The 11,305-nt window shown below is 45.6% G+C and overlaps 1 protein-coding gene across 1 annotated transcript in view; it reads right to left on the bottom strand.

Moving 5' to 3' along the window:
• pacrg (PARK2 co-regulated) overlaps positions 1-11,305 on the bottom strand; it is a 112,114-nt gene that overhangs the window by 92,157 nt on the left and 8,652 nt on the right. The window contains exon 2 of the mRNA XM_035674298.1: positions 247-381. Coding sequence (XP_035530191.1) covers positions 247-381 — 135 coding nt within the window. The remainder of the gene's footprint in view (positions 1-246; positions 382-11,305) is intronic.

The following is an 11,305-nucleotide window of genomic DNA, read 5'->3' as shown; positions in this document are numbered from 1 at the left end:
TACATCTCAGATAATTGTTGGGTGCTCTCTCAGAGATGTTTTCATCATGGTCTGATTGATGTTTTTCTTTGCAAGCTTTTAATTAGGCCCCAATAGCTTTGCATTTGCTCCTAAAGGTTATTTAGTGTTCCTGAGATTACCTACCCCATCCACATTCTGTTCCCTGATGGCAAATTTACCACCCGAGCCTTTTTATTAATAGCGTATGAAAACCATAAGCATTAGTTATCAGAGGGCAGAGCCTACCTTCCATGCAATGCGGTTTCCTTTGGTGTCATGCTCCAGTGCCATCGGGAACTCTCCACGCTCGTAGAACTTGCGGAAGGTGGTTGGTTTGGAAGGGCGCTCCCGAAAAGCCCCTGCGGCCGGGGGACCCACCACCTGGTCAGACGCAAAGAAAGAAAGTGGGAATGAAGAGAAAGCAGCAAAATAGAGAAATAAACAGAATGAGACATACACAGCGAGGGAGAGTGTTGTTTTATGAAATCAGAATTGACTGTTTTCTTCTACAAGGATAGAATCTCTCCCACTGCCTTTCCTTAAAAGTAATTCAGGGAGACACATGTGCCTGCTCCTCAGCTCCTCTAAGGAAGGCAAAACACAGATAGTGCGCGCTTGCGTGTGCGTTTGTGTGTGCGTTGGCCCTGTAGCCAGAGGCGCTGCCAGAGGCATTGTTAGGATCATCTTTTTTCTGCCTCCATATTGGATATGTGCTATTACTGTGCCACTGAAAGCCAATGGGACTCCTATCACATCAGCCACAGTGTCGGCTGCTGTTGTTGTGGGGGCCGTTGGTGGCGGCAACCGTACAACAGACGTAAGTAAATGCAACACACTGAAGCAAAAAAGGAGGGAGAGTGAAGATTATAAGATAAAAAAGTGTCATTTTGATGTTATCTTATAATAGGACAAACAGATTGGTGTTACCGTTTAATTTGTTGAAAGACACTAGAATACAAAGACGCCGTGTTAAAAATTGACACATATTTTAGCAGCCTCAAAAGGACCAGACACCCCAAAATAACTGCAGAGAAACACTCTTACTCAATCAGGGAAGTCACCGAAACTCCTCACTGAAGACCCATGGGTGAGGTTGTTCAAGTGGGAGCCGCTCGTGTACTTGAGGAACTTGGATTTATCTGATTGAAAACATCAGAGCTTTGAAACAGCATGTTGTAGTGGACGAATGACAGAATGTTGGAGCAAATCTCTTCCCTGTCTGTGTCCCTCGTGTGCATCCCCTGCCATCTGTGTCGCGCTGCCACATGACTGGCAGATGTGTTGCTGTCATTAATCCTCAGATTACCACCCATCGAGAAACAGAATTTTGCCACAGCAGTCCACCGGCAGAGGAGAGTGAGACCGGGATGTGTTATCTTTGGCGAGACTGCCCAAGATTGGTGTGCAACTTGAGAGGTTTTAAAAGTGTTTTTAGTCTATGATGCTACTCAACGGTACTTTTAATGTTACATTACATCACTTCGCAAGTGTTGCCTGTTTGTTGCATAATTCAAAAAAAAAAAATAGATATCAAAAAGCCTCGAACCACAAAACGTAGCTCAGTAAAAACCGCCACCAAGGAGTGATGTAACACGGAACAAAGTTAAAGTTACACGTGTGACGTGTTGTAGCTGGTGCCCGCACAGCTAGCCTCAAGAGACACAAGAAAAGAGGAGAAACTATTATCAGGGACTGTCTCTGAGCACTCACTTCATTCAAACAGCCCTAATGCACCGTGGGATTGCGGCGCAGTCATTTCAAATGAATGTGTTTGGAGCATTTGTTTACCGTGCCAGGGAAAACTGAATAATATTATGCCGAATTAACAGGCACAGGTTTGTATACCTGCAGGAGAAAGTCTACCTTAACAAAATGTCTGTGACTAACAACGCATGTAAAACACTAGAAAAGGCACTTTTCAGTATCGCTCACTGTAATAGCCTAAAAGAAATCCATCACAACAAATTATACATATATGCCTGCTACTGTGCCTACTATGCCTCTTTTAAGTCCCTTCTTTCATTTTGAGTGTAATTTTAGTTGCAATGGTGTGTTAAATTACGTACGGTAACAAAACAAATCATTCATTTATTGTTTTGTAAAACCCTGTAAACAGAAAAAGAGAGAGATTGCTCCTAGTTTTCCTCTTTCCTGAATTATATTTTAATCAGTTAGTCAATAATCGTTTGAATTGTTTTAACTTAGCATTGCCGTGAATAGTTAATTGTCAGCTTGCCTCAGACAGAATACTGTTTCTGTCTTCACATCAAGCGCAAAGTACAAAAATACAAGAATGCGATGCCTTTTGTTGTTTCGTTTCAGCTCTGTGAAATATACATCACTATTATCTGTTTGTCTTCCCTCTTTTCTTTGTCTGTCTCTGTTCATTCCTTTCACCGCGGGAGTTGTTTTGCAGTCCTCGCTGTGGAAACAGGAAGCTGTAAAGCTTGCGAGATCAGTGCTGCTCCAGCCTGCAAGAGTGACAAAGCCCTCATATCCAGGTAGCTACGACGGCGGCTGAGCCACGCTGCACAGGGAGGCTAAAAATAGCTCAGACTGGGCAGCGAGGAGAGAATGAACCCAGACTGCATTGACTGGCGGAGCAGCTTTTATGGTCAGGAATGATGACGCCGCAGTCACTTCCATGGCCTGCGTTCATGGCTGAGGTGTTCACGGCCATTTCCCCTTCTTCTCTCTAATTATCATCACCAGGAAGATACATATACATACATGCCCGATGGTATATTTTCTGGTGGCTGCACACAAATAAAAAAGCCAAACGGATGTAGGCTGCAGTTCCTAGCAGCTTAGGGGGAACTGTAATAGGAATACCGTTGTGGGGAGATTATCACCTGCCGGCTTCCTGATGCCATTCCGATGATCTGCCTGCTCCCGTTCTGCCATTCATGACATTCGGGTCTAAAGCTTCTGCATGCAGAGAGAAAAACCACTATCACCGACTCCCAAAGAAACAGCTGCAGCCACCAACGTAGCTTGTCTCAGAGCAGCTCACAGTAATAAAAACCAGAGTTTGATTCTTGTTTTGCAGCCTTCAGAAAAGCCGCGTGAACTTACGGACAGGGCATGGAAAGCATTTCATGTAAGAAGCACACAGTGTTCATGTTGTGAGCAGTAATGTCCCTAAGTTCAGGCTTGTATGGGTGAGCACGCAATTGTGTTAACTCAATTTTGTCTTCTGCTGATTCTGTTGAACAGTTTTTCCACTGCACATCTCCCAAACACATTTGAATCACTGTGTCCCTGTTTTCCCCACTCTGCCCGCATTTGTCGGTGCGAGAAGCCGCAACGGTGGTTGTGTTGTTACGTGAAGTGGAAAGCGCGGCCCCACGCAGCGCAGCATACCCCTGTGTAATTCAAAATTCATCCCTGTCCTAAAACACAAACACAGACAGTGAAAAGACAGAAAGAAGGGAGCCTATAACATAGACCTATATAAGCAGATAACATCCCGCTCCTCAGTGGGGGCCATAAAGCGAGCTGTGAGGCGACAGACTACAGAACAGAGATAGACGTGGTGTAAGGCAATAAAAGGAGGAAGTGTCTGTTTTGTGTGCCCCTGGTGCACACATCAGGGAGTCATAACAAGGCAGTGCTGGTCAGATGAGCTCCAGGCTGTCATTTCTCTCCTTCGCTTTCACTCTGCCTCCAGATCTGTTTCCTCCCTAATGCTGTTGTCCACTTCAACTAGCTCCACCGTAAACCTGGCAAGGCAGTAACGCACAAAACACGTACACACACAGAGACACACACTCGCTCACACATCACACACGCTGAGCTCCCCGTGGGTAAGCCCCTGCAGTGGTGATTGAGCACCGACGGGGCCTCGTGCTTTATAAAGGTGTCACCACCAGAAACAGAGATGCTCCCTCTAACCTTATTAGTATGGCACTTCCATGGTCTGATTTTCACACGCAGAGCGGGTCCGGTAGTCAAAAGGCACAAAGGACAAAAAAACAGAGGGGGGAAAAGAAATTAAGAGAGAGGCTGAGGCGGGATAAAGTTAGAGGGTGAGACGGACCGGAGGGAGATACGTGACGGAGCTGGAAAGAAATGGAACGAGAAAGAACAGACAGACAGACAGTGACGAAATCAAGAGATGGAGAAAGGAGGAGGGTGATGGCGCGATAATAGATATGACAGGAAGAGGGAGAAGGGGAGACAAGAGGTGTGGCTCATCAATCCTGAGGGTTGAGTTCAGCATGGTGGGGCTGCAGCAGCATGTAGGTGATCCATCACCGTGCCTGGGCCTCCAGCTCCAGCACTCCCTCTCTCTCTCCCTCTCTCTCATCTCTCCATCTCTCCGCCTGCACACCACCATCCCAAAAACACCTCTGAATGCCTCTGATAGATGTCTGGTGAAGGGCTGTCAATTCATTGCCATCACCACTGCACCTCCTCAAATGAAGCCTTTGTTAATCTCCCTTTTCATTTCCATCCGTCTCCGTTCACCACTGTGCCTCTTGTCTGTCAGGGGCAAAAAGGCATTCTGTTGCATCGCATTCGTCGCTGGACAAAAGTGCCACTGCACATAGGTGCATTGCATCACCTGTTTACTGAGGCAGCAAAGGCGGTAGGCGCCCGCCTGCTCGCTTGCTCGCTCTCTGCATTTCACTGCTGTTCTCGGTTGAGAGGTTTTTGAAATCTAGCTCCGCACAGAAGGCCGCCTTTCCTGAGGGAGGGAGCAGAGTAGGTGAGTCACAGAGGACGGATAGACAGACCGAGGCTCTCCTGATAAGGTCAGCTTGCACATCACTGCCACAGGCAACAAAATTAGCTCTCTTTATTTACAGGGCATTTTCCGCCATAGCCCAGTCTGCTGCCTGCCCGCCAGCCACCAGGGATACAAGCAGGGCTTAGAGATGTATGCTTTATTCTCAAACTGCGTTTAAATGAACAAGACGAAATAATGGAGGTATTTAGGCTGTTAGGGAATCTGCTATATGGTCAAACAATCATTCCGACAGGATATTTTTGCTTACTCATTCCCTCTGCAGGGCAAAACACAGACTGGTGGGAGGCTGATTCCTTTCAGGGGAATAAATGTGCAGTATTTGTGCAGCACTCCATTAATTTCTCATGACCAAACAGCAAGAAACGCAATCAGTCTGCGAGTGAGTTTCATTATGTGCAGGAATTAGCCCTGTTCTGAGAGACGAGGTAACGAGTAACAAATGAGTAAAGAGCTCTCACTGGACGGGAAAACCAGAGACTGATGAAAGGTAACAGAGTCTTTTGTTCAGAGCTCACAGGACCATAGAGGTGTGCTTTACAATTGTCACTGCGTCAACTGTACTGTGCACACAGACACAAGAGCAGGGATGTTTGTAATGAAATATGACGACACCGCGAGGCAAAGACGACACTACACACCTCGTGTCACTACAAAGACACACAGATGAAACAGGTGACAGCCACCTACTATTGAACCGCGCGCAAGAGGGATAACTTTAAAGACGAACTTCAAAAAGAAGCTTCGAGCACTGAAGAGCACCCCACTGTTTTCTGTCTCCTCTAGTTTAACCCCGTCGCTTAAAAGAACAGCACAGACACAGGGAGAGACGTTAAGGGGGTGTGAAAGAAAGAGTTTGAGGAAGGAGTGCAAGTGAAATGGGCTCGGCGTGAGTGAGAAAAAGAGAGTGAGCGAGACAGAACGAGGGAGAGAGAGAGAGAACGCCCTCAGTATTTTCCATCTACTCTGTGTGGCCCACTTATCAGCCAGGCAGCAGGGCAGCCTTGTGCTTGCAGAGCCCTATTGGCTGATTCATATCACCAAACCACAGTTGAGATGATGGCTCAGAGTGAATCAGCCTGCACGGCGAAAACAGAATATAGCGGCTCTTACTACTTGTTAAGTGAACGGGAAACCACATGCACTGGACCCATGAGGCTAAACTTGACTCACAAAGTCTGAGCTAAAAATCTAAAGGAACTTTCAATGGGCTTTCAATCTGCACTGACACAAACCATGTAAACCAGGGTGTGTTAAATCCATATAATTTGTCTCGTAGTCTTGTTATACTTAATCGATTGACTTGTCATCGACTGATTTGAACCTTAGTTTGAAATTTTATCATTGGATGTGATCTTTTTCCTTCATGTGAACCACAGACTAAACTGAACCATCACAATGTGAAATACAATTTCACTGCCGCTGTTACTTTTTAAAGAAATAATTCCCTAAATGTTGATGCAGCAGTGAAAAGTTGCAGATTTCAAAGCCATCACTTTCTGATTTCTCCACTGAGTGAAGTCCCGTCGGGTATGACTTCAGCGGTGTAACTGCTCGCCATCAAAGAAATCGATAATAAGACGTTTGTAGCAACTTCGGAAATATCTGCTGCCTTCCCCTCGACACACAGCTCCGCTCACCGGACCAATCGGATGGTGCTGTGGGCGAGACACTGAGTGAGACTAAGACGTGTAGTATTATGGTACTGTAGTGTATATACTGATATATTAAATTACAGTATACTATTGTTAGAGCCACGGAGAACATGAAGCTTATGTTCGCGTTTTGTGCCTAATTAGTTAATATCTATTTTGGATTCATCATAACTGATATTTTGTTTCATCTTAATGTAATTAATGTCTATTCAGTAGATGAGAAGGTTTGTTATGCTCTTATTTTGTCCTGCTGCTACAAACCGATACCGCCGTAAAGCACGGCTTATTGTAGTGAACTGTAGTGAACTAGCCAAACCTGTCGGCATCGCGGTTTTGTAATTAAGTTACCGGAGCAGGACGGGAGCAGCAGTTTTCTGAAACTCATTTTTTCTGTCAATTAGTTCGAGGTGACAGACCGGATACCCAGGATTTAGCTTGGAAACTTTTATTTTTGTGTAGTGTGTATTTTCTGTGCAGAGTCATTCTCTATGGCTCCTTCCCCACATCCCCACACGAGTACTCCTATTTGTGTATGTATTAATTTTGTATGCATGTACCGGTATATAAGTGCGTATATGTCTGTATGTTAGCAAAAGACAGCACAATTTTCCAGCCCTGGCTCTTAAGAGACACGCACTGATCCAATGCTTTGTCTTTACAGCCCCAATCAGTGACGACACCTGAAGGTATTAAAACATTGTGCTGGGCCGTGAAATTAATGAGACACAGAAGAAAACTACATCCCTGACCCGCTGTGGTCGCCACTTCTGCTGCTGAGAAAGGAGAATTTATTGTCCTCCCAGTTTTATTTATCAAATAAGTAGCTTCTTGTCAATAAACATCCTCATAACGGCGTTTAATTTACGGCTAACGGGTGACCACCTCGAAGAATATTAATGTTCCTGAAGTCAGTAACGACACTTTGTTTTAGAGTGGTTATGGAGTGCTGGTCACAGGCAGAGCTCAGAATAGCTGCATGACTCATCCAAAAGTTGAAACCTAAGTTTGTGTTGCAGGTAGTGAGGAGACAGTCAACTAAGCTGATAAGGAGGTGGTCATAGAAACAGCCAGACGGAGAAATACTGAGATGGCCAAAGCGGGCTGGAACCAGGCGAGGAGATGAGCAGATACACGGTGAGAAAGCGTCGCTGGGAACTGTGGAAGGTTTGATTTGGCAGCAACAAGCCCACGGGGGGAGGAGGAGGAGGAATTGGAGAGGGACGAACCCAGAGCAGCAGGAGGCCATCGATTTCACCACAGAGCCACAGACAGGAGGAGAGAGCAGGTCAGTCTGCAGCCTCAACACACATTCACAAGTGTCACAGGTAGCCCGACACTGACAGATCCCTGAGGAGTGGAGGGGGGGGGGGGGGGGAGATAAGCAGACTGCACATGGCGAGAGATACAGGTTCTACCTCTGATGTGGGAATATTGTTTAACAGTGAAGAACATTATCTGGGTGATTAGTATGTATTGCAAAATGAACCCCAGGCCCTTGGTCTTATCACACGCCCAGTTTGACTTTCTATTCCTGGAAATCAGTCTTGCTGCCTGTAAGGCCGTCTGTTGAAAACGATGCTGTAGGTTTGCTTACGGAGACACCATGCAGAGACCAAAGCCCGGCGTGCTCTGAAAGTTGACCTTTACATAAATTAAACAGGTGGAAAGCACACTGAAGGCTAAATCCCTGCTAGTAGATACCCAAGACACACAGTCTGCCCAACTTGAGTTGCACACAAAAAGAAATCACATAAACACACGTACACTTAATCTACTCCCTCGTTTTCCTTTCCTTACTTGAATGTAACATAAAATACTTAATCCAGAATTTGTTTACTCCACAGACTAAAAGGGAAAGGGGCTCCCAGCAGAGTGATATATAAGGAACAGAGGTCTGTTATGGAGACCTCCTGCAAGGATAATGCTCAGAATGGAAGTCCATCCTTCGGATTAGCGCAGGAGACAAAGGGGATTAAAAAAAACCTGTTTGCTCCCCCAGATGCCTTGAAAACAGGCAGCTTCTTCGACGCCTCAAATCTCCCACTGTGCGAGCTGCAGCGGCTCTCTCAGACAGAGAGGCGACACTTTCGGCTGAGCTGCAGGGAGGCACTCACACAAAGAGGCACACGAGCAAACAAATGAAAAAAGGGGCTACAGCAACTCCCCAAAGCGCTTTGTGCCAGCCACCCCTGGTTATTATAGAGAGGGCAGGATTCGCATGAAAGTCATACACGTCCACTTCATCTTTGTCAGCCCCTGCTCCTACAATCCATCCATCTATCCATCCATCTTTCCAATCACCCCTCCCACTTCTTCCACCTCTTGCTCTGCATTGCAGGTTGCTGATGCTCTGACGGGGGGAAACAGGTGTCTGGGCTATTAGCATGAGTCTTTCTGTTCCACCTCCTCTATCCCACAACACTGATGACGAGCATAAATCAAGAATGCGTGAATCAGCAATAGAGAGCAGATCTGTTGCTTGCTACGATAAAGGTGAGTCAGCGTGCTTTCAGTCTCTGCGTCAAATGCCAAGCTTACGGTTGACGCAGAAGATCTCAAAAACAGACCTCAGCAAAGAGGCGATTAAAAGGGATGGATGACTGTTTATTGAAGTTAAATATGACCTCCCAAGATCAGTCTGAAGAGAAAAAGCCCCTTTCATCTTCAGTCATAAAACAAGCCCTCGTCTATTTAAGAGGTGTGCTACGTCATCGTCTCCCTCCTGAATCATATTCGCTCTCCAATATCTTTCCCCTCTAGTCACTCTAATTTCCTCTCATAAAAAGGCTGCCTTCTACGACTCTCCTTGGCTTGAATTTTTATGTCTTTCTGCGGGCCATCTCAGAGGAATGTTGTCAAGGTAATGTGATGACGACCCTTAGACTCCTCATTAAATCACTCAGTATCAGGAGCGTCAACTAAATGTCTAAAATGTTAGAATGTAAAAAGGCGGTGCAGGCGACCCCGAAAAGAGAGTGCCGGGGAGTTTTCTTTCATCCGTCTCAAGTAAAGGTCTCCGTCACAATCTCTTACATTAGCACTCACATCAGGATCCATGTCACAACCTTATCCAGACAGACAGCCCAAACAAAGTCAGTTAGATTCACCAACGCTAAAGAGATGGGTGTCAGAGCGACAGATGGAAAGTTGAGCATCTGTCGCTGCGCTGAAGCATTTGGCTGAAATCAAAGGGAGATGAGGGCCTTCAAAAGGACAGACGTGCTCTGGTGTGCTCCGCAGATAAGGGCCAAGAGGTTATATTGCTTTTCTACGTCTCTCCCTTTGTTCTCCTCCTGTCTTAGGGGAGTGGGAGGGAGAGAGGGGGGGAAAAAAACGACAGAAAAAAGCAGAAGAGAGCGAGGTAGACAGAGAGACGGGGACAGAGAATGAGTCATAAACAGGTTGCCTGTCTCCCTCTGCTACAGCGCGGCGTGTTGGTCAAACACTCGTTAGCAGAATTTGCTCTGTGCTTCCGGACAACGAGGGTAATGAGCGGAGGTGGCTGGAGCAGAGGGGTGACAGGCTGGATGAGGATCACGTCTGACAGTATCGGAGTACCTCTGCCTTCCAGCCCTTCCCTTTCCTCTGCCGTCTCCAGCTTTCTGAAGCACAGCCGGTTGCCTCCAGCGTACCTTCGACTGGGAGCACTTTGACTCAGCTGGATGCGAGGATGAGCTAAACAGCTAGAGTGGAATACCGAAGGGAACGTACACGACTTGAAATCTCAAAAGGTTTTTGCAGGTTTACTTTCTCGGCACTGGGTGAATAACGCTACAGCCCTGGAGCGCCATCTAAGAAGTCGGCGGCTGTGCGTTTTAAACTGAACTCGGTGTGCGAGGTGGTGGTACCGCTGCTCGTTTGCTCTGACCTCCCATTCGTCTTCTCTTTAGAGAATAATAAGTATTCTGACAGAAACATTTTTTGTATTGCAACGTGCTTGTCTTCAAACATTTATGAGGTTGCATTTTGCTATGTGTCGGTAATACACGGTGGATTTTGTCATTGTCCTTGAGGGTTTACAGACATACAGCCCATTTTGGTCTTTCCGCTGGTCAGCAAAATTCAAAAGGTCAGGCCTGTGTTAAAAAGATTTTCAAAGTGGGGGGGGGTAGCGAAACAGCGAAACAAAGGCCGCCATGGCATTATTGGAATGGAATAACATTGTTTGTCAGATACATTGATTTTTCTGCTATTATGTTGATGTAGGCAGTATGTGAGGTGCCACATACGACCCTGTAGTAAAGTGTATAACACATGCCAACACCAGCAGATCAGAACTCTAATAAGGGCCTATTCTCCTCTAGCAAGGACGAGTCAGTGTGATGGCTGATAATGATGGAGGATGGGTGAATAAATGTCCTGTCAGTGTTACACACTTAAGCATAGCCTCATTTACGTTTCACTTTGGCTGACTTCTATGTCTGGAGTATGGACGTAAAGGCGGTATGTGTCACTAGTAACAGACACAAACAGTCACTTAAGGACACAGATACAACAAAATAATAAACAGTATCTGAAGTACAATTAAAAACAATGTTACAGAAGGAGTCAGAGTAGCTTGAAAGGTAATTAGTATTTTCCAGCTATCAGTTCTAAATTATTTACAGCATCAAGAAGAAAAGGTTTGAAAGTCCTGACAAAAAAAACGACAAATCACTTCAACAAAGACGAAACGTTGTCACAAAAAACTGACCAAATGACAAAAGGTAAGTAAATCCCACAGAGTTCAACATAAAAGAGTTTTAAGACCTTTAATTGTTTTACTGATCATGACTCCTTTTTCCCCCAGTCTACATTTTACTGTAAATATCTAACATAATGTTCATTTCAGTGGTTCTCAGGTTATTTAAACTACTTTCACTACATTAAAAGGGAAACTTCACCCATTTGCATTAAGCTT

Source organism: Morone saxatilis, unplaced genomic scaffold, assembly GCF_004916995.1.
Source record: "Morone saxatilis isolate NCDOM2014 unplaced genomic scaffold, NCSU_SB_2.0 Contig3, whole genome shotgun sequence".
NCBI lineage: Eukaryota > Metazoa > Chordata > Actinopteri > Moronidae > Morone > Morone saxatilis.
The sequence above is the reverse complement of the archived record's forward strand: the minus strand, read 5'-3'. Positions and strand labels throughout refer to the sequence as shown.